Source organism: Cottoperca gobio, chromosome 1 (assembly GCF_900634415.1).
Source record: "Cottoperca gobio chromosome 1, fCotGob3.1, whole genome shotgun sequence".
NCBI classification, from domain to species: domain Eukaryota; kingdom Metazoa; phylum Chordata; class Actinopteri; order Perciformes; family Bovichtidae; genus Cottoperca; species Cottoperca gobio.
This window is the reverse complement of record NC_041355.1, coordinates 6,347,950-6,374,225: the sequence shown is the minus strand read 5'-3', so window position 1 is coordinate 6,374,225 and position 26,276 is coordinate 6,347,950. Positions and strand designations below refer to the sequence as shown.

At 41.1% G+C, this 26,276-nt stretch overlaps 1 protein-coding gene across 1 annotated transcript in view; it reads right to left on the bottom strand.

The window, feature by feature from the left end:
• Positions 1-25,954, bottom strand: part of sorbs2a (sorbin and SH3 domain containing 2a) — a 47,420-nt gene extending 21,466 nt beyond the window's left edge. Inside the window, 8 exon segments of the mRNA XM_029441969.1 lie at positions 787-962; positions 2,065-2,185; positions 3,807-4,220; positions 5,869-5,993; positions 6,102-6,128; positions 8,040-8,129; positions 9,070-9,125; positions 25,520-25,954. Of these exon segments, the coding sequence (XP_029297829.1) occupies positions 787-962; positions 2,065-2,185; positions 3,807-4,220; positions 5,869-5,993; positions 6,102-6,128; positions 8,040-8,129; positions 9,070-9,079 (963 nt within the window). The 5' untranslated portion in view covers positions 9,080-9,125; positions 25,520-25,954.
• Between the last annotated feature and the right edge of the window lie 322 nt (positions 25,955-26,276).

Here is a 26,276-nt window from a genome sequence, read left to right as displayed (position 1 = left end):
GTATGCGTGTCTTTGTGTTTACAGTATAGATCTAGCAGCCACTTCAAAAAAGAGCTATCAAATGGCAGAGAGACTTAATCCTCCCTTTATTCCGCAGCACTAAACACGCTGTCTGGACTCTGGTCAGAGAAAAGGCAGTTTGGCTCCACAGTGAAGGAGTGTGTGTGACTGAGCATGTAGCATCGGCGCGGCCAGGAGACGGGCCAATTACCACTTCACTCTCCATGGTTACCAAATAAAGTGCCCACAAAAATGTTTGTCTTCTCACAACAAGAAGCATCTGTGTTCCTTCTTTCCAGCTTTTTATTAGATTTTTCTTTCTTCTTCTTCTTCTTTGCTTTTATTGCCCGTCTCTCATTCCTCCTGTACCTTTCTCTGGCTCACTCGTTCTGTTGTTGAACATGTCCGCCTCTAAATGCTGCTCCTTGGGAAATGTATAACTGAGTGAAGTGTTAATACACGAAGAGTCTGAACAGAGATAACGCACAGACACACACTTTGTACAAGGAAGCGGCGAGGACCTTGAAGCGCTTTAGCAAAAGACCCGGTCCGAGCTCCTCTTTATAACTAGCGCACAGAGGGAGGGTGAAAGAGAGACGGCGAAGCAGAGAGAAAAGGCTTTTAACATCGGGTCAAAGCTGCTGACAGCTGAACGTAATCCCCTGATCACATCATACCAAGACAACAGAAATAGGTCAAAAGACACTCCTGTGCATCACTACAGGACCCAACGGAGTAAATCTGCTGCACACCAGTGTGTTCAGCTCCGTGTATGTTTGACCTCACCGTGCGGATGGCGATAGGGATGCCAGAGTCGTCCACGGGGCCGATGCCTTCGTAATGAGGGGCTTTAATAACGGACACTCTTTTCTCTTCTTCTGAGAAGCGGGCGATGGGCACCGTGCTGCTGACGCTGGTGTGGCCCAGCACCACAGACTCTCTGGTGTACGACTCGCTGCCCTCTGGATATGTGGAGAGAAAAGAGAAGACGCTCTCAGTCAGTTCTTCCTACTAATAATCAAAACAGAGATTCAAGTTTGGGCATCGACACCAGCTGAACAAGCGGACGATGAATCATCCTTAAATTGACTGCCGCTTTTGCATGCCTCAAGATCGAGCAGTACAAAAACAAGCACTGCTTTTAATCTCCATTTAAAATCCAACTGAATGTATATACACATATATACACGTAATATGCTGGGCTTGTAACAAATATATTTACCTAAAAGAGCCGTTAACCATCGATTGATATGGGCAATAATAAGGAGGTTAATTATAAGGTCCTTAAAAGATTTACATTCGTGAAATTCTAAGCATTTGAACTATTTCAGAGCAGGCTATATTAATATAATATACAACCAGAAGGTTTAGTCATGTTCTGCATTTGTGTGTTTGTGTATCTAATTGTTCTTAAGGAGAGCAGGAACTTAGATGAAGAGCATAATGACTTCCCTAGCCCTGGCCAAGACAGCAGCAGTGTTTCATAACAAGATACACGCAAACATTAAAAAACATTTCCAAACACATACGACACACATGCAATATCAACGCACAGTACAATATGTCAAACTACATACACGCAGCAGGAGGAAACAGATCTAGATTGGGAAACAAGTACAATCTCTAATTGAATTAGCCTCCAAACCCCTCACGACATTTTTAAAAGCTCTAATTGGGATCAGCCACAAATCTGTCTGCAAGCGGTCCCAGGCTGCCGGGGCAGAGAACATCAACGCCTGTTTGCCCATTTCAGCGCTAACCTTCGGAACAGACGGCAGGAGGGAGTCATCATTTGAGCGCGAATAATAATTACTGGTTCTAGGGGAGATATACCCACAAAAGATAAGTTGGCAGCAGACCATGGATAAATTTATAAATAAATATGTGCCAGTGGGTGAGTCTGCGCACGGCCAATGAAGGCCATTGAACTCTAGCAATGGTGGGTGAGCGCTTTGAAGCACTGCGACACACCTCAGAGCACTGGGGTACACCCGGTGCAAGCATTGGGCGGAGACATGTCGTGTCCCCAGGCTCAAATAAAGAGACAATAGATCAGTGACTCACCTGAACTCCTGCTTTGTCTCTGGAGCCCAGTGTGGAAGGAGGTGGGGGGAGGAGGATAGGAAGGAGGAGAGAGGGGCCTCTGTGGAGCACTTCCATTCATAGCGTAAGAGAGGACCTGGCCCTAGGAGTGAGCCATAAGCCAGAAACAGAGATAATCAGTCACCATACATCACAGATGGCAGCAAAAATGTACACATTTCCATTAACAGTGAGGAAAGTTGCCGTCCAAGTTAAGATAAGTAGCGAAACAAGAGAATGAGTAGTTTTATGAATCCATTATTAGTCATCATATTGCTATGAAACTTTAGAGGAGCTTATCAAAGGAGATGTAGACAGACATTAGGGCTGATGTGGCTGAGGAGTTGCTGAAACTGAAGTGACTGTACAATGTAAGAACAGTTAGTGAGTGGTAGTGAGGGGAAGGGGCACTTATTGAATCACTTCACTTCAGAAACAGACAGAAGAGCAAACAAGTCTTTGAGATTCACATACATTTCATTTTAAAATTAGTTGTGACAAACAAGACAACGGACACAATGGGAGGCTCTTCCGAAGAACTGCTCTCCCATTCAACACAGGAACTTATGATTTCATGTGACAAAACGATAAAAACAAAAAGCATTTTCATTTTAAGGCCAGTGAGTTTGGATCAAAGATTCATGATCGCTCTAAAAACCAATGACTATCTAGCGAAAAATACCAAGTGCAACAAAAAACAAAGTGATCAACTCACATTAAAGCAACACACAAAACCTATTGAGGTTTTTCAGTCTTCTGTCTCGTACGCATCTGACACGCGTCTATTGTCTTCCATGGCTGTCCAAAATGTCCTCACTTCATCATTTTATCCTATTAGACATTTGTGTAAAATTGTCATAACATTGAATTCTTTAGATATGCCAAAAAATGTGTTTTGTGACCTTAGTCATCCAAACTCTGATCATTTCATCCTTGAGTAACTAACATTACTTTGAGAACTGCCAATACACCGACTGATCCAGAGCGACTTACAGTGAACTAACTACAGGGACATCTCCCTGGAGCAACTTGGGGTTAAGTAACTTGCTCAAGGGTACAATGGTGGCAGCTCTGGTATTGAACTCGCAACCTTCTGGTGTTTTGTTTGGAAGGCGTACCACTAGACCACCAGGCCATCACCACGTACCGGTCATCTTGTGTACAAATGTAAACAGTAAACAGTGACAATGAAATGCGACTTTGATTGACATGATAGACACCCAGCTCATTGCTTAGCAAACAAAAAGCCAATGTCAGTATGTCAAAATGTCAATTCAGTCTTATTAAAAGAGATACGATTCTGTCGCAGGGTCCCTAACATCTATTCGAATGGGAAATATAATGAGCAGACAGGAAACTCAACTACAGTCCTCTTACATTATAAAGCCAGCTTTCAACTTCACCCTGCTACAATGGTTTTGTCTCGTCATGAATTTTTGATCCGAACTGGCCTTAAGAGACAGTAGAATTGAATTGGATTGCAAAAAAAGGCACAACAAAGAGAAACATAGACAAGCACATAGACAGAGTCCTCCTGAGTACAGACACATTATTATAATAAGGGAACATTAGGTTGTAGATGATGGTTAGTGAAAGGGTAAAAACCGGTAGTAGTAGCACATTTTGTAAAAGTTTGGTTCAGCCATCCGAATGAGTGGGGAGAGGGAGGAAACCATTGGTGTTTGCTAATGTGTGTTACAGCAGTGACTTGTTGGAATAATTACGTTAGTGACAGTAGCTGCTGCAGCAGTGGAGGCCACAAAGGTTGTTAGCACATCATCAGGGCCAGCAGTGGGTGTGTAGGAAGAGACAAGGCTGAGGGTGGGCGATGGCGTGGGCGATGCACCAGGTGAGTCCAGGCTACAGATCTGCAGCTCGTCCAGCAGACCCACCGTGGATGACGAGTAGTGGCTGAGAGCTGACACAGTCACGGGAGAGGCCGAGGGTGACACGCAGCCTCCGGTGATCACACCGCTGACTGTGGGAAGGCTCGGCCTGCTGGCTGCACCAGCTCCACTAGGAACATACGGGGTGGGTGACAGAGCCTTGGGCATTAGGCCTGACAGGCAGTCGAGTGATTCTGAGCTGTGGCAGCGATAGGGGGAGTGCTGGGCTGTGGGGTCAGGGGAGGGAGGCCCCTGGTGTTGGAGGGAGAGGGAGTTGATTGGAAAAAGAGGAAAGGAGGAGAGGGCTTAGTGAGATCACTCATTAGCCACATTGTGGAAAAAACACGTGAGCCTAAGAGAAGGTGAAAGTGTCATGAGGCTGCAGCATCATCATCTGAAACATGGCTAATGCTGCGATAGGCTGTTAGTTCAAACTCTGTGGAAGGCATTAAATACAGTATACAGACAGCAACAGGGTATAAAATAAATAAACAGTTGGTTATCACACATACAGTATGAGTTCACACATGTAGAACCACAATTAGTTTGGTTGGATGGATGGCAGCACCAATACTAACAAACTAAAGGGCATCACACATAAGCATCATATGACGTACATAAAAACACCCGCGTTTCTTGTTTTCTATGTGAGGCCAAACAATAGTGGCTTTGAGGAACACCATTGTCAGACTTCCCAGTGTTCGTATGCCACCAGAAAAACAGAAATGTTTTTACTTTTGGCGTCTGAATTTGACACATCCCGGCTACGGTATGTCTACTTTGACATGTTTAGTGTGGGTATCAAATGATGTGATGCAGCCAGTGTGTTACCCTTTTATCACTCTTGATGTCACCAAAGACAAAAACCCAGCGACGTTGTATTATAGTGACCTTAAAATGGACACAACAGTTGCTCTCTTCTGTTCTGTTGTTACAGTATATAGTCACTTATGTACCAACAGTTCAGCAGGAGAAGGTCTTGGTGGAACTGCAGGGGGAGCCTTCGTTATCTCCACTTTGGATGGAGATGGACGTGGGGTATGATTTGGGGCGAGATCTTGGACCTTGATCTCCGCTGTGTTGATTGAAGGCTGACACTCTGGTTGTTTCATATTCTCGGGGCCCAAGTGGACAGAGAGCGATGCTGCCTGTGTAAGGGTGGAACCCCTTTGTGGAGGTGGGGGAGGAGGTGGAGGAGAACCTGTGGTCTGGGTCTTAGGTTGGGGGTCAAGGTACGAGTTGCAACGAGCTGGGGGGTCAGGGATGGTGACAGGGGTTAGCTTGAGGGAGGAAACCTTACGCTCCTGGGTCTGTGTATTAGTGGTGGCAGATGCACTACAGTTGATGATGTCATTTGGGACAGTGAACTGGTGTGCCTGTTGGACTGCGTTTGCATTGATCTCTGAGTAAGAGTAAGAAGATGTGCTATTAATAGTGACGGACTCGTTTAAAACTGATTTCTCCTTCTGCGTGAATGTTAGCAGTTCCAGGGTTGAAATCATCAGCCAGGGCAACAAGGGAGCTGTAGTCTGGCGGATTAGTGCCCGTGTGTGAGAAGTGGAAACTCTCTTTCCTTGGGGGTGGCAATGGAACGTGATCGATATCCTTATTGGCCAATTAGAAAGCAACAGCCAACGTAAGTTCAAGCAACAACAACAAAGAAAAATCATCAGTGCAAAGCTTGATACAAGTCATACAGTTGTTCCAAATGCATACTTAGAAATACCACATGGTTCTCTGTGTACATTATCCATAATTATGATGATAGTGTGTGGTATGATTTAGAAAACACTTTTCACACAGACCAATGTTTTTAATTACACTCTAAATAGCATTTATTTTGAAAAGGAAAAACACACAAATGCCAACATCTGTCAGTGTGACGTGTGAGACACTTTACCTGTGTTGGTGACTTTTTGTCCTGCAGGTTGGGTCTGACACTGCGGAAGCCTTTGGCAGCAAGAGATGAGCTGCTGGCGTCTCCATTCTTAAAGCCATCGGTTACGCTGCGTGACCGCCAAGAATCTGGAGATAAAGTTAATCATTTTATCCTCACACACTATGGTGTGTTTCGTAGTTTTTTCTCTCTCCAAAGAGTCTTAACTCAAATTCATACAAGGAACAGAGACTTACCCAAGTCTGATGAGTGAGAATCACTCTCTGAGGGAACAGAGAAGACATGGCAACAATAAGTGACATGCGTGGTCACATTTATCCCGACAACAAACGTCAACACTACCGCACAGGGTTACGTCTAAAGTAGTCGTCATCTCACAAATGCTTGAGAATGTTTAGTGTGAGAAAGAGAAACTAGACGAGAGAAGACAAAGCTCTGAAAACAAACACCATATCACCTGCTGTTATCCCGATATCTTCTGAAGACGGAAAGTGAAAACTACACAAATTCACAGGCACCAGACATTACAGATTTCTAAAAATCCGAACTCGTACAGCATCACCAGCATCAGTTGAAGATGCATCAATAGATTCTTTGTTTGAGAGTTGGCTTTCTTAAGGTCTTTATGTGCAGTGGGTACAAATGTGCTAACAGTTTCTGGCTCTGTTTTAGAAATGACTGCAAACTGTGTACATTAAAAAGAGGAGAAGAGTGCTTAAGGCATTTCATGCGCATCCAAACTTAATTGAACTAATAAAGGAAAAAGTCCTCCAGAGCACACTAAAGTGAGCCCCATTATTGAACATAAAGATACAAAAAAGAAAACTATGCAAAGAGCCAGTAGTCTTGAATGGATAATTCAGGTTCATTTCTTTTACCTGGCACATTTCCAATAAATGCTCTATGGATCGTGCTATCTTTGCACTCGCTACTCTTGATATTGATAGCTAGCTCACAGCAATATAGACATCTAGTTTTACAAGTGGACGTGGCTCAAGCCAGAACTCCACGTCACACTCCTCAACGTCTACTCTCTAGTCTCCAGCTGGAACCACTCCAGAGGGTACTTTCTGTTTTTCTTGAGCCTATAATTGCATATTTTGGAGTGTAGACTCCAAGTATAACAGTATGCTAAACAGCAACGGTGAGAGTACTGGTCCCTCAGAAGCTGACACCTGCATGTTTCCTGCAAAATAATGCTCTAGTGGCTACACACAGGATGCCATCGCCCTGCGAGTGGTGGTTTGGTCAGTCCTACCATGCTCCTGAACCTTCTATATCTGACAACAGCTCATCAGTTTTTAGACAGTGCCCTGTTATTGTTGAAGGGAAGCTGAATGTGCAGATATTCTGACATGGGTGCAGCAATTAACCTGGATGCTGACATGGTCCAGGCACAAACACTGCTCTTTCAGCAGAGTAAAGGAAAAGGCAGCTGGGGACGGCCAGCTACAGCCTCTGGAATCTGAGAATATATTTTAGGATCCTTTCCCCCCCCTCCTCCCCCCCCAAGTCATCCTTAATATAGTTTCAAATGATGTGTGAAAAGAAAAAAGGCAACAATTTTAGGATGAAGGAGCTTATACATTCAGTAGATCTACACTGGCCAGGAAGGATAAAGCAGAATGCTGCCAATTTAGTCAACACACAATCCCATCCAAGAACATATCATCCTCCAAGAGCTTAAAGGTCTAGGGAGCTGTGCCATGTCTAACCAATGCTGACAGAGGAGAACGTTTATTATTTAAACAACAGGAAGAGTAAACTACACAAAAGGGTGGGGAGAGGACATGGAGCAGTGTGAGAGCATGACAAATGAGAGCTGTCAAAAAAGGAAGATTTACAGTTTCATTTATGACCAAATTAGGAAGCAAACACAGGCTCAAGACTGGAGGGACTAAACAAAAGGAAATAAAAGGAATACACAGTAAACAGACAAAAAGGCATCCCACAGTCCAAACATTGCTGAAGCATACTGAGGCAGCATGAAAACATTTCAAATATGCTCAAGCCATATCAGGTTGATAAAGCTCAAACATGATTTTGAAAAACAAGCCACTTTTTAAAAGACTTACCTCATGCTTTAGAGAGAGTTTAGGCCAGTATTTAAACTACTTATACAAGTTCTTTTTCACACATGTGTTACTCTGTAGAGTGTTTGTGAGTGTTAGTACCTGAGCCTAGATTTGGTGAGCTCTGGACCCTCTTCATGGGAGAGAGCATGAGTGACAAGGCCACGCTTTTGCGAGAGCATCCTCCGCTATCTGAGAAATCACAGCCAGGCAGGTGAAGCAGCAGCACACATGCACATGCATATACAAAAAACACACACACACAAATGTGTCAAGGCAGAAACAATCAAACAGAGGCAAAGCACATGCATTTTAAAAGAGCCTGGTTTATTACTGCATGAGCTCAGCGTATGTGATGAAGCTGGTGTACAGCACAATTGTAAAATGTGATTGTAAAATGTAAAAGGTTGAAGTTTGAAGTTGTTGTATTGTGCTAGTTTACACAAGCCTAACTATTTCTGGTACATTATGCGGGTTAGGGTTAGGGCTCTTCCACAGAAAATGTTGAGGTCTGAGATCAGTTCTTTACAATTTAAACTATTGGACAATACAGGTGGTTTAAAATCTGTGACAACCAACAAAGACCAAAGCTATGCATGTGTCCGCTTCTATATTATAAATACAGGCAAACAACCAAGATGAGTCAAGCTACCACTGGCAGCCACACACGCAGTGGTGTGTGGATAAGACTCAAAGACGGATTACTCTTCATCGATTCTTCTGCTGTAATACGCACTTTAGCTCGGGATGGCTGCCGAGTTTAGGACAAAGCTTATGGAATGCATTGAGGGAGGGTTACGTCACTGTGGTTAAAAGAGACTGGGTTACTTTTCTTATTGATGCATTCAGTCACAATAAACCAGACCAAATAAATAATCAATCACCAAAGTGGTGAAAAGGGGTCAGGAATAGAATTATAGCCTCATGCCTGTTGTAGAGTAGAACTGTCTATTGTAAAGTATCACATGTAAACAGTAGTTTTATGTTCACTTCATTTGTCATACAAGATATATTGCAAACATTAAAACAGAATTATTCAGTTTTGCCAAGCAAACATAATGGACGGATGATTCCCTCATAATCTCATACAGTGAGTGTGTGTGTGTGTGTGTGTGTGTGTGTACTTGAATACCTGTATTCATATTGAAGAGCACTTCTTACGGGTCTACTGCAGGGGGACACACTTTCCTGCAAAACAAAAACAAAGTATTTCAGAAAAGCACTGAATGTCTTGGAGAACTGCCAGAGAGCAACGCTTGTAGTCCTTTCCAGTGACTTGTATTTAAAAAATGACCTTCCTGAGACTGCTACAATAAACAATTGAGTTGTTGTAATTATAAAGAACCAATCTCATTTTTCTGCATTAACCTCTTTTGTGTCAAATCTCAAATGTAAGCATTTATTTTGGAAATCCGCCAGCTTCCTCCTGCCCACTAGGTCATCAGTTTTACTTTGATTTCAAAATCGCACAACTTAAAAGAGCCAAAATCTCTGTGCAGGGAAATTCTGGAGAGATTAATGATGTTTAGAAGTAGGAATGCTGTATACCTGCAAGTCAATTTCCACTAAATAAAGACGCTGATGATCGCTTCTTGCTGAAACGCATTAATACAATAAATAAGAACCTTTATCTGTTTTGATCCGGTTCTTTATTAAACTGCTTTAACAACAAGACAAATGATATTCGATAGACATCTGACAGTAAAATGTATGTTTTGTTTCAAACATAAATGTTTTCAAGGTGAACAGAAATGTATTTCAACAGTCTGTGATTTGGTGCAGCTAAAAGGGATCCGTCACTTATACTCTTTTAACTCCTTCTGACTTTGAGTTATGATGCAGCACTGTGCAAAGAAACGTGTACGTTTAAATTAAATCAACACATACTGCCTGTCATGATCAAAAAGATTCTTAAGCCAAAGCCTAAACCCATGGAATCCAAATGTGGAAACATAACTTCTTCCAGCTGAGTGACTTAATGACCTTTGCAAATGCTTGACAGCACACAGATGAAACATAAATAACATAAATGATAAATGATACAGAATGCCATGTTTACTTAACTGTACCCATATGTGATGCCTGCCTCTTGCTATATAAGAACCTTTCTTGGAACTGTTGCAGTATGGCGCATGATTGATATGAATAGGGTACACATCAAACGGCAAAAGGCGCAACGCAGACTATTGCGTCGCTGCGTAAATGTATCCACATGTGTGTCATCACAGGACTTAAAAAGTATGACAGATACTACAAGTGACAGCCTACAGTGGCTGCAGTAGGGATCATGCGTGTCTGCTATATAAATAACTATGACACACACACACACACACACACACACCACACACACACACACACGTAGATATTGTTGTGAAGTTTTGGGAAAGTGATGTGCAGTAGTGTTAGAGTAGATGTCTCCAGAACTCTTTAAATACTCACAAGCAGTGAAATTACAACTTCATTTGGCCAAGATTTATTTCTCTAATTGAGGGTCGGTAAGTGTAATAATAAATGTGCTTATCACTGATTTCAAGTGCTTTTAATCCTGGAAAGAGAGTGTTTGTGTTACATTGGGTGAACTGTATAAAAGGGTCACAGTTTTCTGTGGAATATTCTTGTCCATTACAAAACACCTGTTAATCTTACAGCTGCTAATACTGTGTAACAATGTGTTCAGTTACCATAGAGCAGAGCAAATACCTAGTGTGCCTCTGTTGTAAGTTCATCTATTGAGTACAAGCAGAGTAAGCACACCCAAATTAATCGATATGCTCTTTTTAATGACATTATTTCAGTCTCTATGTTCAACACAGGAGAGTACAATGTACAGATGTGTCAGCTGTGCCCTCTTCAGTGAGCCGAGTGAGTACTTATGATTATGTCCCTATAGTACATAAAAAGGTCTATGTTAACACAAATTGTGTTTGCAAGTCAGTGAATAGGGATCTCCCCTAAGACATAAAGGCAGTGTAATAATGAAAGCACATACCCAGGTTACAGTCTGTGCTTGGACTCGTGCTGAATCCTGTTACAGCTCTGGGTATGACAGGACCTGATAATGTATTACTCGTATACATTTGCTTCAACACTCGCAACTCTGGACCTCATTGTACAGTGACAAGTAAAGTCCTGATAATTGTGAGGATCTTTGACTGGGGCTTATTTTGGAAAGGTTATGCGGCCATATTCTGCCATGAATGTATACACTGCCTTAGCAGTTGGCTCTGGTGGTGAGTGGCACTGGATGGATGGCATACCATGTATTTGACCACGCTGAAAACTTCACAGGCATCCAGATATAAGAACATTTCTGAGATCCCTTTCTCATTATAACACCTGATTTTGACTCATAATACATATTGTCATTATATCAAATTATTCTCATCATGATGACGTTGTGATGCTAATAAAACTTTTCATTATTATGACATAACGTACAATATTAATTATTATTCTCACTGAGGCAGCACAAGGTTTCTCATTAGAACACATATGTTGTATTACCGTAATGCAGATATATAAGAGCAAGTGTTTATGTCAGCTAATAAGTAACAAAATAATTGCAGTACCACAATGCCAAACTATGTTAGAGGAAATTTAAAGACATAGAGAAGTACATTTTTAAACTGTAAAATGTCCTGTACTTGTAAAACTTGCTATATGGAGAAGAAGAAAAATATAGAGTTAATTTATTTTACACTTTATTTAATAACAAAATCCAAATGTATGTTTTATCTACGTCTGTCCAATCAAAAACAAATATGAGCAGATGATAAAAGCTGTGCCGAGGTAGGCAGTCAATAAAAGTAAATAAGTTCTTATTTCATAAAGAGGTCGTGTGAATTGTACTTGGAATTTTATTGGTCATCAATTATGTTGTAGGCTTACGTTTTGCCAAAGCAGTGTCAGAAGCAATGCGACAGTATTACTTACAGTAACAGTAGTTTGTTACGGACAGTGTTTCGTAGACACTCGTAAAGAGGCCTTCGGGAACATTTCTAGGAAGTCAAAACACATAATACTGAATCTTTACAAGCGCTCTTCAGCAACAGGTGTAACTTGTAAATACTGTACATCACCCTCTTATATATGAACAAGTAATTAAGAATAATCAAAATCACTAATAAACCCTAATTTACTAACACACCCAACTACTTTGTTTACTACCACTACACAGTTAACGCTGGTGACTGAGGAGGAAATGTTATTACTTGTGGTACAAGCCATGCACCGTGGGATACTTTCAGCCCCCTGAAGACCTAACCCTCACGCTCATACAGTGCGCCCTCGTAAATCTATCTCTGAAAAGCACACATACACACAGATGCACTGGGGTAAATCATGGGTCTGGCGTCGGAGGCAGTCGCTGTCCAAATGATGGTCAGATTATAAACAGGATCATGTTTCTTGGGGACAGATCAGCGGCGACACAGCAGCTGTGGCTGTGGTGTAATGTTATGGCTGGACACTTGAAGAAAACCCGCCAGGCTCTACACCTCCAAACAACTCTCACTGACTGTTCAGACCTTTTTAAAGCTTTACAAAATCACAAAATGTGCAGCACTTTCTAGAGCCAGTGAAACATCATGAGCAGCTTATGCGTATGAACATCACAGTATACAGTTTACACACCAAATGTTCCCAGAAATATTCAGGGAATGCTTCTCTAAGACGTAATGCCGAACGTAATACTTACAAGCTGTTGGAGAATTACAGATATACTGTATATATTTTCTCACAGTAATTTTGTCATATTCTTATTGTATTTTCCTTTTTTTGTATATTCTTGTACACATTCTTTTTAAATTTTTAAAATATTTCTATATTTTCTCTTATTTTGCATTACTGTGTTTATGGATGCACCATTAGAAACCATTAGAACATTCCTTGTGTTATGAAAACCTACTTGAATAATTCTGATTACAGTAAATTGTGTTGATATGTTCTCTACATTACGTTACACTATATCTTTACTGAATGGATGACAAACATGAAACCTTCATTTCCTAAGAGTTGTTTTCAAATCTTGTCCTAGTTTTGCTGGCCAAGGCATTTGGTATGCGAGGTTTCTTCCGAGTCATTTTTCTTTTCTTACTTCGCCGTGGTTTATCCATCGACTGTAATTTAGGCATTGGTAGGCCACTCTGGAGACTGGTGTGTAGATGATTACTGAGTGTAATAGCTGTGGGACTGCATATACCCAAGTCAGAGCTATAAGCCGCAGAAAGCAGTGATGTCCAACACCACAAGCCCATCAAGTCTCATTAGTCTTTTGAGTGACCCACTGGGACCCATTCGGTTCTTATCAGTGAACTAATAGGGTTTGAGCTTTGAATCCTTTTGAAACACAAGACACTGGGGAAACTACGGTAGGTAGGAAACTCATTCTTCATTGTTTCTTTATTAGAAGAACAATACCATTGGTTTGAGCTCATCAGCAGAAACGGTTTCTATAAAAAGGCATCCTCCTCTTTGACAACGTTGTCAAAAGAAAAAGGTTATTTGGCTAGGTCGTTATACTAAGGGATATGTCCTGAAAAAACAACAACATGAAGAAAAATGTGACCCAGACAGTGTAATGGAAACACAAAAGGAAGGAAAGAAAAATACAAACGATGTCCTCAAAGAGAACTGGCCGGGATTCCATTAGTCACTGGCAGTTTGCCTTGGCATAGACAAAACAAGTGTGTAAAAACAAACGTGCCACCGTTCTTCCATGAGAACATTTCTAAAAATGAAAACATAAAACAAACAACGATGATGAAATCGAAAGCAATATTTAAGAATTGTATACAACTTGTTTTCAGTCGTGTGCTTTCTGTAGATGTCAACAAGATCTTCCAATCGTCCTTCATGAATTAATCCCTTCTTCACTAACTAGCTAACATATCTAAAAGATAAGGGAGAGATCCAAAGATTTACTATTTCAGTTACTTATGTCAGGGTGCACCTCTTCAGCAATTGGACTCCAAACACTAAATACATATATTTAGTTATGAATGAATAAAATAAAATAAAATATCAATGATTATATTAATATTTAAATAAATTGTAAAATGGTTGAACTCATTAAAATATACAAAACTCAACTTATTGGGATGAACTATAACTCTCAGTATAAAAATGTTACTGGAATTCATTAGTCATATTAATTCAATTGTATATTTCAAATAACCATATTTCCATTTATTTAATTAATTCCAGAATGACATTTTAACTGAGCGTGCGTGTGTGTGTGTGTGTGTGTGTGTGTGTGTGTGTGTGTGTGGACAGTAGGAGAGAGTGAACAATCACTGGAGATAAGCCGACTATGGCTTCAGGGGTCCTGACCCTGAAGTGGTCACTCAGACTGAGACATACTCAAAGGATGTCAGCAGATTAAGCTCCTTAGCAAATCTATTTAAAGTCCGAACCAAAAAGTCATCAGATAACCATTTTATGTTCAGCTGTTCTATACACACACCAAAGATTATCAGCTGTTGAAAGTTTAATAAGAAAAATGTACATTATGGCAGAAATAGTAACGGATACTTTGTGCAACACTCTACTTAATGTGTAACTTAACAAGAAAGTGTGTGAGTAGGGGAGATCAGAGAGAACAAATCCCCTACAGACAAGGCAACAGAATGTCCCTGGGGACGCGACATAAATCTCAGTTGAGACATGGCTAGCCTGAAACCCAACTGACAGGGACAGTGACCCCCTCCAAAAGAGGCAGAATTTAGAATAGCTTCATTCCTTAATCACTGAATTAGATCCAGGTTGTTTTAGTGGTGCATTTTTGTGGTAGAAATGTTGGAAGTGCAGGGTTGTGGAAAGAAACGAAAAAGAAAGGCTTGGGAATCAAAATAAAAGTTGAAAGTGTGCGCTGTACTTTACAGTTTCAAGTGTTTATTGTGCTCAAGTATCCATGTTAGACATACGCCAAACAAGTAAACATTTCAACAGTATGCAATTCAATGCTATAATACGACAGTACAGGAGCAGGATAACTATACATCAACTTGTCACTTGTGTCCCATTCCCAAACCACCCTTTTGGACAAGTTAATAATATATTGTCTCGACAGCCAGTCAAACTACTGGAGCGTAGCTGTATGGTACAGTGGACCTATTCATCTCCATGATACATTAGGCTAATATATAATGAGGATATTCAGATTTCTCTTTCAAGGCTATGGTAACTTTAAGCTAAGCCCAGTAGGACCATGAATTAAAGCAAGTTATTGTTTAAGCTTTGTATAAAATTCATCTTAAAAGGTCGGATACAGTCACACCGAATCCTACCCTGGAGAGGTCAAGCAAGACAAAATGTTTCCACAAGTCTCATCATTCAGTAAAAAATGTTAAATCAAAATTTGAGAATGTGACATTAAGTTCGTATCCACATCAAGGTGTGTTGAAAGACTCGAAGCACAACACAGAGGCTTGTTCCCAAATCCTTGCCGAGGGTTAAAATCCTGTAATGCACTCATCAGAATGATTATCCTGCTTATACCCTGGTCACATTCATGTGACAAAACATGTTTTGGACATATTTTGAAAAGTAAAAGTGAGCTTTATTATGCTCGAGTTTGTATGGTTTCAGCAAACTGCCATGGTTTCATAGTTTATTTTAGGAACTTTGTGGCCAGCATTTGAATTTAGAATAGCCAATAACCCTGAGCGCTCAACGGTTTAGGTCAGAAATACAGCCAAAATCATGGTTTGAATCAAAACTATACATAAAAGGGGCCGTTAATGCATTACAGAAAAAGAGAAACATGTCTTCTATGAGAGCAAAATTCAGAAGTAATAGTTCATATCAAATGATTCTTCATAAACCTCTCTTTCACACAAATACACATCTACTTCGAGATTACTCCATGTACCTTTTCTACTAGTTGAAAAACAACCACGTCCAACAAAGTCTCTGTTATCAGCTTTGTTTGTTCAACCTTGCCACTCATTAGCAGCCCACCTCCCTCCGTCCCCCGTCCCCCCCCCCCCTCCCTCTGGCTGTATGAATGGATAGGGGAGGTCAATACACTGACCCTGCGTGCCCACTCACTGCCCATACTGCTAACAACAGAGGCCCGTGTGTTCTGCAGATTGCATCACAACCCCACTAACGAGCAAAGCCATGGGCCTGAGAGCACTAATGCAATTATGCAACACAAGCACCGGGTACTGTGAGTCGGGGCTGTGGAGGAAGAATGAATTGGATGTGACAATTCGTGGGTTTCTTATCTTACCATATCTATACAAAACCAAAGATGCATTCGCTTTATACTGCTCCGATGTTCACAGAGAGGAAGAGAACGATAAAAAAAACAAAAAGATACGATGGACAAGCGTAGAAGAACACGGCAAATTAAAAACAAAAGACAAACACAGAAAAAGATATCGATCGCAGAGAGGATGAGAGATTACCAAAATAAAAAAGGTTTGAAGAAGCAAAAGCCAATATTAGCATGTGTATTATGTAAGCTGTCTGGCTAAAGCCGTCTGGGGACACAGCATCGGCAGTAAACAACACCTCTAGAGCTGCCAATGTTTCATCTCCTCCTCTGCAAGATATGTACGCTACATGTAGAGCTCTATAATAGAGCATAGCAATTACAACATTCTAGAACCCCAGGCTACAAACTGAGACGATCACAACAAGCTAATATAAGCAGAGTTACAATGAAATGATAGGATCAGCAAATGGAGGGACACGGGGCTGAACGGCAAAGCAATTTCCCAGATGAAGCTTGAGCTTTTCCTGACTGGACATTTTGACTTAGTGTTATAGCTGGGCCCCGGTTACGGCTTCAGCTTTTTCAAATGGTTGAGTGAAGGGAGAACGACTGTTGGTCAGCTCAGAATCTCAGACACTTTCAGTTTAAGATGTGATATTTAAAACTGTGATGCTCTCAGCTGAAGACAAACTAAACCCTTGCGTTCGACACGTTCTTATGCTCACGAGATAGTAAGTGCAGGCTCTATAAAAGAAAACACTGTAATAGACATTACTTCTTAAAATGAGGATGATGATCTTTATGAGCACGTTCCTATCTTGAGAGCAGGACTCCTGGTAGGTAATTGCCACAACTACCACCATATGCAAGTGAGTAGAGGATCTACAGTAAAAAAGGAGTACCATAGCATTGACAGGTCATAAAATACAGCAAAAAGGTTGAAGATGAATCTGAATATGTCTGCTGTTAAAAATTAGTTTTCCAAATCAGGTTGCTTCAGAGAAAGAGTTTTAATGACAAATGCTGATGTAACTGTCCGACAGTAAAAGCCATTCCAGCATGTGTGAAATTAAACCAATCAGAATATGTTTTTATATACAATCTTTCACTCCAATTGGAATCCAATCTGGTACCAATGCATACGGCCTAAGATGTTGAATGTGGCACTATCTGGTAATCAAGAGGCCTGCTTAATATGTGGTGTTACCTAATGGACAAGAGACATTCAGGGGAATTCAGAAATGTGCTTCTTCAAACACTGAGATAGTAAACACTGCTATCTAGAGAATGAGGGAGATAAACTCTGCTCATAATTAGATCACTCTACAGCATGACAGCAAAGAAGCGTTGTGGATGATTGCACCTCTACGGGAAGGAAATAGAGGCTGAACAATATAACCATCATGTAGAAAGATTTGAGACAAAATTAGCTGCAAATAACGTCCCAATTTGCAGTTTGTTAAGTAAAGACTTTGTCATTCTTTTATAACATTTTCTAAATCTAAAAGACGAAGAAGAAAAAAAACTAATTATTTTGAGAATAGTCGGGCCATTTGACCCAAGTGGTGTACTAAAGCAGAATGGCTATCAGCTGTGGCTAAGATTATATTCCCCATACATAGTGTGGAATCCCCAGGTACCAGTGTGAAGTGTTGAGCAGGAAGATAAGAGGAACTTGATTAGCTGCTATATTTACTGCCATTAGGCAGGACCCTTTACCCTCTAAGGTGGTCACCATGAAAATCCATCTGAGGAATCTGTACGTACTCTGAGTGTAAGGAATCAGGAAACAATTCACCAGGTGGTTGAAGAGAAATGGTAAACTTTGCCGTCACGACTGGATACACAACAGGAAGTATCTCAGAGAGAGGACACTTTAGAAGTTTAAATTAAGTCTCAATATGTTTGATTCGATTGATTTGGCTTCTGTAACGCTTCTGTTTCCAAGATGATCATTGAACAACATTGCAATAAGGAGAAAACAAAACTGCTTCCCCTGACAGCTTTAATGTTAATGACAACTAATGTCAGTAAGTACGAGTCAACATAATCTCAAAATGTGCAGACAGGGAAAGAAAGATTCCCTTTTACCCAGAGTCACACATTCAGATGAGGCTGTAATTCAAGAGCCTTGTGTTTAGAGTTATTTTATACATCAGGTTTTAAACAAATACCCAGTATCAGGAAGGAATGAGGATACGGAGGGACAGAGGTAACAGTAACAAGGGAATTGAAGTTTTTAAGCCGCTGAAAATGAAACGATAGTATTTCATTTAAGCTCCTGAATTGTAGACCACATAATACAAATCGAGAGATCAAGTTCAAACCTAACTTAATTTGGTCTCTTTCCAACAGAGTAACTACGTCCTACACCCACATCACAGATCATACAGATCCAGCCCAGCAATCAAGTCATCTCTGTCTATAATAATCACTGAAGAAGAAGCAAGAATAAGAAGCACTGAAGAGTTCTGCAAATAAAGTTTAGCAGGACTTGCAAGCATCATGTTAATAATGTCACTTTTATCATGGAAACATTCGGTGCCCTGTGACGTTTACAGGGAACATACTGTATATAAAGTGCTTCACTGTATGTCAGGTCGGGCAGAAAGGGAACCGAGCGAACCCGTGCTACAAACCGAGGCTGGGAACCACCCCTTGCTGTGTACCCAAGGGGTCAAGGTGACATTCCACAACACCTCTGAGACTGGCCTAATGGAGGGATTGGAGCATGGCTTTTGTTGAGTGGGAAAGAAGAGACCGTGAAAAAGGGTGTAACAAGAGATGGAAGTATGTAAAAAGGACAGAGGGAAGAAAATAAGATTCCGGTTCCAAATTATGGGAAGGTGAAAAGGGAAAGATGAGAGGAAGTTTTTGGTGATTGAATTTAAAACTTTTGTTTAGTCTATCAAATACCAAAATGTAAGATTAAGTTCAACAGGTGAATTTCATTTTAACTTTCCCTTTTCAGTTTAAAAGTCACAAACCTTTTTTTTTTTTTTTTTTCCTGAACCCTAAATTAATCTTTTAGGATTGATGTCGACTATAAAACGTTTCAATCCACAAACCCTGTAATCCAAGTTATTTGCTGATGCTATTTCTGAGGTAACCGCGGTAGCAGCCATGGTTTTATTTGACACCATTTCCTCTGTCCACTGTCACAAAAGACAAAAGTTGTACTCTCGGTCTATAATTGTGGGTTTTGGCAGAACAGATATACAATTCCCTTTTGGTGTTTGGGTTGTAAAATCTATTCAGATCTCTATAATTTACATTCCCTCTAAGCATCGATGTGTTCACAACATTAATGTAGACACAAGGGAGTAGACAGCACTATATGATCCGTGTGTGAGTGTGTGTGTGTGTGTATTGAAATGTGACATTAAAGAATTTTCGAAGCACAAATGTAAGTAAAACATACTAAAATATGAAATGAGTTAGGAAGATAAATTAAATCTGTATTTGTTCATCCATAATTTAAATCTTCAATCTATTACTTTTTTTTAAACAGGAATTTAATAAATGGTGTGTGTGGTGCATGAAGATGTACATGAGCACATTAAAAACCAATGAAATGCAACCCTGCGGTCTTTCGTGACAATTAACCCTAAAACCCTGACCTCTCAACCAGCAGAGTGCAGGTGCAACAATCCATCAAGTAGAGGAAATGTAACTCTTACCGTCATAAAACCAAAAGGCTGGAGACTTGCTAAGAAGAGTCAGGTATAGGTGAGCAGGTATCTTCCTCCCTCTTTCTCTTCTTATACTCTGATTTGTTTATTCGTCTTCTATCCTCCACTCAGGATAAGTCTCTCCTGCCGGTCAAGCTTTATTCCCAGATCTTACCCCGTTTAATGTCCGGGAAGCACAGAGACAACAGATCGAGGAGAAAGTTAGAGAGCCAAAGAGTGGGAGTGACGGGGAAAGAGAGTTCCCTGTTTGGGTGAAGCAGTGATCAGATACGGCTATTTTCAGACTCAGGCATGCTAGTCTATGAGACTGGAAAGTTACCCCCCAGTGTAGATGGGTGGGGGCTAAGTGACAGGGTTGACTATCTCTATTTTACCACACGCACACGTGTTTGCGTGCATACCACACAGTATGCACACACACATGAATGCAGACTATGCCTATAAACACACACACACACACACACATTCACATACTGTACAAACGCCAACATAACCGGACGCACATTGTACTTCTATGGTTCAAAATGCATCAGGTAGGTACACCTCTGTCAAGTTATACGTGGTAAAAATGAATTAGGGTTAGAATGGCAGTGAGAGTGAGCAGTGGGGTGTAAGAGAGCCTCCACTGGCCCATCTCTCCTCCAGGGCTTTAATGTCACACAGCAGCCAACGTCGTCAGTGCGATGCTGTGTCAAGTGTACTCCTCCACACGGAAACTGACAGGAATGTCAAATAGTTTTCACATGAGATTTACTTTCACTGTCACTCAGAGATGTGCAGATGAACATGCACACACATGGAGAAGCAGACACAGCGACTCTCTCTCTCTTTTTATCACTAATTAACCATGTGCAGCGGTGTCATATCAGGCTGTAAATATGTACAGACTTATTATGTGTCCACTCACCTGTGTCATTAATAATCTTACTGCTGTGTAATCCATATGGGACTGTATATTTGGAAATGACCACACACACACACACACACACACACACACACACACACACACACACACACACACACACACGCACACACGCACACACAGGCTGAATATACACAGCAGAGAGGTCAGTCAGAGGCACCTCTAGACCCCAGACTCCCTGCTATTCCCAGAATGATGATGTAACTACTGCTATTAGCATCTCACATTTAGAGCCTCGATACCTAAAACCAACCAGGCAGCTACTGTGCAATATGCTATTTGGATCACTTCCACCTCCTCCCTTCACACCTAGACTCGACAATCAACAAAACGCGCACAGAAATCAGCAACTAACAAATGACTGTGCAGCAGGGTTCAAGAGGAGTTTAGCAGTCTCTGCAAAATAAACAATTAACATATGGTAATGTGGCTCCATTAGTAGCAATTATGCTGATAAGATATGAGTGGTGACTTTTTTTCTACAAAAACAAAAACAGCCAAAACAACAGGGATTCTAACTATGGCTATTAGTTACTGATGTTGCCCCTTGTGGAGATCCATCTTCCTCATTTCAATTTACTTATGAAGCAGTAAAGTGACATCACCTTCTTTAGTCCACAGCCTATGTTGAAATGGCATAAAAACCATCACTTGTGTCAGTCAACATGTTAAATGGACCTAATATTGCAACAGTCAACATGCTGCCAACCTTTAACTCAAACATGGAGGGCCTTAGTTGAGATGTGGATCAACACTATCTGTATTTGCTGTCTTCGTGCCAATGATGAAGTGGTAATGCAAAAATCCAAGCTACATGGGCACAGATGGCTCCAATGATAAGTAGCAGTATGTCCACCAATCACCCTGGCTTCAGACCTTGGGGTTTCTGCAGCCCACTACAGTGATTGGTTTGTCAGCAGACATGATCAAAAAAAAGAAGCTGGCCCCCAGAAATTTCTGATCACGTGCCAAGGATCACGGAGGTATGGTGAAAAGCTGACAACTGACAGGTGATAATGACGTAACCAGAATCAGGGAAGTATCAGGAGACCAATAAAGACTTGGCGGGCCGAAGCAACCGAGTTTAGTTTGTTATCATAGTTATTATCTATTTACTTCAGACATTATCCTCTAAGATGACAGACAAGATCTCCATCGACATCTGAACAAAGGTTTCTGACGTCTGATGGATGTGATTGTACAGCTCTGAATCACATCCCTCACACATTAAAACTGAATGTGACTTTGATAAGCGTCTCCCATCAAGGTTTGCATGTGGGGGAATGATCTAGGCTTATAAAATCAATTAAAAACAACATGACAGAGCAGCAGCTTAGGAATGATCTCATTAAAGTACCAGAGCAAACTATTTTTATAGCGACTGACACGCACTCAAATACACTGACTGACACTTTGACCTATGAGCCACTCCGGACTACAGTGGCCGCGTCGACATGGTTTCGCCCGTACAGTTTCAACACCTAATTCATTATCAGCTTCTGCAAGGCCCTGCCATTCCCAGTTAAGTAAGTGGCAGGTTATAAAAAGCAAGAGAGCTGTTCATATACACATTAGTAAGTGTCACTTACTGGAAAACACTCAAACCTGGGAGCAGATCAAAAAAGGAAAAATATGTCCACAAATATGTTGTTCAACTGAGACAGACTGAGGAGCATGAGCTACATACTAATACAACTTTGTGATGTGAATTAAGAATACGGAAGTCCTTTAGAATACATTTCAAAGCAGCCAACTATAATCTCAAAAGGTTTTAGGGTTCTGATGTCAAACCTTCATACAGTCCTTGATTAAGAAAGCTCTCACAGAAACTCTATCTTGCAGCACAACACAGATGGACACATCTTACTTCATTATATACTGAATTATAAATAGTTTTACATGTTTGATTGTTGTAGTCAACTGGTGAAGGATGTAACAAAGCATATAGCTTAACTAAAGACCCTTCACCATTGCCTAGTTTGATCTATGATGGACTGGATACCACAGTAGTGAAGAAATGATGGTGCTGCCTGCGTTTTTGTTCATAAAACATAAGTGATAAAAACCATGTTGTTAAAACGATACTTGTTTTGGTTGATTAATCCTGATCTGCAAGCAGCAAACGTCATCTAAAGCTCAGCAGAGTGCATTTGTGAATGTTGACCAACCTGTGTTCAGCTCCTCATAGCTCAACAGGATAGACTTCCTAATACCTCTGTGTTGAGTCACTAATTAGTTTTAAGCCTCCTTAGAGCCTTTTTAATTCTGCCTTTCTAACTTGTGTTTGTTCTTACGTCCACTGAAATGGATAAATTCAAATTCACTGGACCGAAATAGTATTTACAGTAAATTAATTTATGATTTTTTCACATTAACATATTTGACTAATTATACATTTGTGCTTTAAGATATTGAACTAGTATAAAATGCTCCAGCAGTGCACATGCATGGACATGTAGAAATAAGTTGTTTGTCGCTGCATATTTCTGTAAAAACTAACCCCCCCTCGGGAGATCTTGGTTGTCTAAAAGTATTTATTTTGTTAACACATTTTAAATGAAAGCGCATACAGCCAATGTGAATTCTTCATAATTACTTTATAACTTAGTAGATACATTCAACATTATTGTGACATTGGCGGCTCAAACTAACCCAGAATCACTGACAATCCCCATCAACCTCCACTGTCGACAACAAATTTATATATATTTATATTTATATATATATATATATATATATATATATATAAATAATTTATTTATTTTACTGGCCGAGCAGCTTAGGCAAAAAGTCATCACAATCATCAAACAGCTCGGTAAGCTTTAGTCATTGAGAGAGTTCAGGGAACAAGCATGTCCTGCAGGCGGGCCCGATTATCAGTGAGACTAAGAATTAGGAAAGCTTTTCACACACCACTTGAGCCATGACATCAGCCTCTGAAGAAGGGCAGAGAGAGGGGAAGACGGAGGGGAAGACACAAAAATAGAGCGCAGCAAAACAAGGAAATAAACAGGGAAAGTAAAATGTAATAAGATTGTGTGTGTGTGTGTGTGTGTGTGTGTGTGTGTGTGTGTGTGTGTGTGTGTGTGTGTGTGATAGACAGATTAAGAGAGAAATAGTGTTACCCCCCCTGTTACATTCTGTACTTTCAGAAGAAAATGTATCAGAGTCTTCTATTCCCTGATGGACTGCCTTGATCCTCTTTCCTCCTCTCACCCTCTCTCCCTATACCGCTCACTTAAACATGCATGTGCACACACACACACACACACACACACGCACACGCACACACACACATACCCACCCACCCACACACACACACACAGAGTCAGTAACTCTAAACTGGCAGGTGCAACTGAGTTAATGCTAACAGAGACATACTTTCTGGCTCATTGGCAATCAATCAAGTCAAAACACTATGATCGCCCCTTAAGTGTGTATATTTAAGCCTCTATGAGAGGCTGTTTATTGGTTCAGCAGCCCCTAATGAGACTGATAACAGTCAACTGTTGCTTGTCATATTGCACCTTGCTGTGTTGCTTCCTCTTCCCCAGACATGAGTATGCAGTCATAGAAATACATAGAATACTACATCAAAGATACCATCCAGTAAAGCCTACACACACACCAACACACACACACACACACACACACACACACACACACACACACACACACACACAGGCCAGGTAGGCCACACTGAGAGTGGTATGAGGTTCCCGGAGTGATAGTGTTACACGTTGTGCATCCTGGACACCTCCCCACTCTCTCCCTGTTCACCCAGCATTTAAATGGGACTCACAGATACCATCCATCGGTGCTGGTCTTCTCCCCCCCCCCCCCTTCTTTCCTCATTACATCATCCCTTTATACCAGTAAGCAGGCAGCACCAAAGAAACACAGGGGCTGACTATTCCTTACTGCTTTCTGTCAGAACTAAGATATGACATGGGCAACGCAGCAACACATTTGACTTTAAATATGACATATAAATGCACTACTGTAGCACCATTGAGGAGTCAGGGGCCTACTGGTTAAAATTCAAAGTCCTCTCAATATGAATGAATGCAACAAGCAAATATAGAAGTGGGTTAGTGTTGGTATGATCAAATAAATGGGGCACAATACAAAACATATTTTCTCTAATAGGTAAAAAAAAAATTGCCTTAGATAAACCAGCATAATAGACCAAACTAAGATTACTGAATAATTATTGTTTTCATTACACATACCATTCTGTACTGTATTGTAGAAGTGCAAGCAAACAATAGAGATTATCCTAAGCATTTGGGATGTAGGTTAAACATGGATATCTCACTTCATCCTTATTGTAACCAAGTAAGCATGCACGTCTCTCGTGCTGACTGTTACTGCTAATGTTAAGCAATATTTCTACAGCTTAAAGGCTTGTGGTCCGAGTATTAAACATCCTCCCAGGCTTGACTGCATCTCCCTTTAATGCACTGGAAACAGCAACCCACTGGTAGGCTATGCACGTTACTGGAAACACAGGCGACCTTACCGCATCCCGGATGAGCGGATTCATTTGCCCTGGGTCTCGTCGAGTTTACATCTATGTTCATGGTTGCTTGTAGCGCATTAAAAACACTTTAAAAATCCTGTTTACCTCTATAAACTGTACAAACAAAATCAGTTAAGTGTTGGATTCGCTGCCGCAGCTGCTAAAAGCGGCGCGGAGGGAAAGACGTTACCCCTTAATAACACTGCTGATACGGTGTGGACCTACCTTAAAACGGCTGCCGCCTCACTCGACTAATTCCGCAACATATCGTCAGGTTATCAGCCTCTTCCATGTGTAATGACTGAAGTCCTTCTTTGAAATAGACACACACTCAAACACAGCGAGCTTCAGCGGCTCGGAAGCTAGTGCGGTGTCCGTGTGATGAAACCGTACACCTGTTTTTCGACGCGCATGGATGTTGCCGGTGTTGGTCAGCTAACGTTAAGCAAAGGTAACTCCCTCTTCTCTCAGGGGTCACTGGAGCTCGGATATCAATGCGCTGAAGAGGCTGCCCTGTCGCCTTACTTAACGACACAAGTTACCGCATGTCTTGTTTTGTTTTTTGTCTTTTTTTTTTACTACAAGCGCCAGTCGCACCGCCTGTCCAGCAACGCTCTTCAACTCTTGCGTCTCTCCAGAAATGGACTGAACCTGCCTCCAGTTTCCGCTTTTATTATTATTAAATGATGCCGTAGCTTCGTGCGCAAAATGGCCTCTGTTATTTTCATTCAGCAACCGTCTACAGCGAGCTTCTCATTGGGTCTTCATGTAGCCATGACAACGCCCGCAGTTCAATCAGTGCTCGCGGAGGACACACAGTAGGCCTGTGTGTGCAGCTCACTGCTAACAGAAAAGTGCCACTTTACCCTCTATCTGCAGTAGAAAGTTTATAGAGGCTACCTGCTGTGTGTTAATGGCTAGAACATGATAATAATACAGTCAGGATTAGTGAGTGATCCACAGAGCCATGCTGGGAATAAAG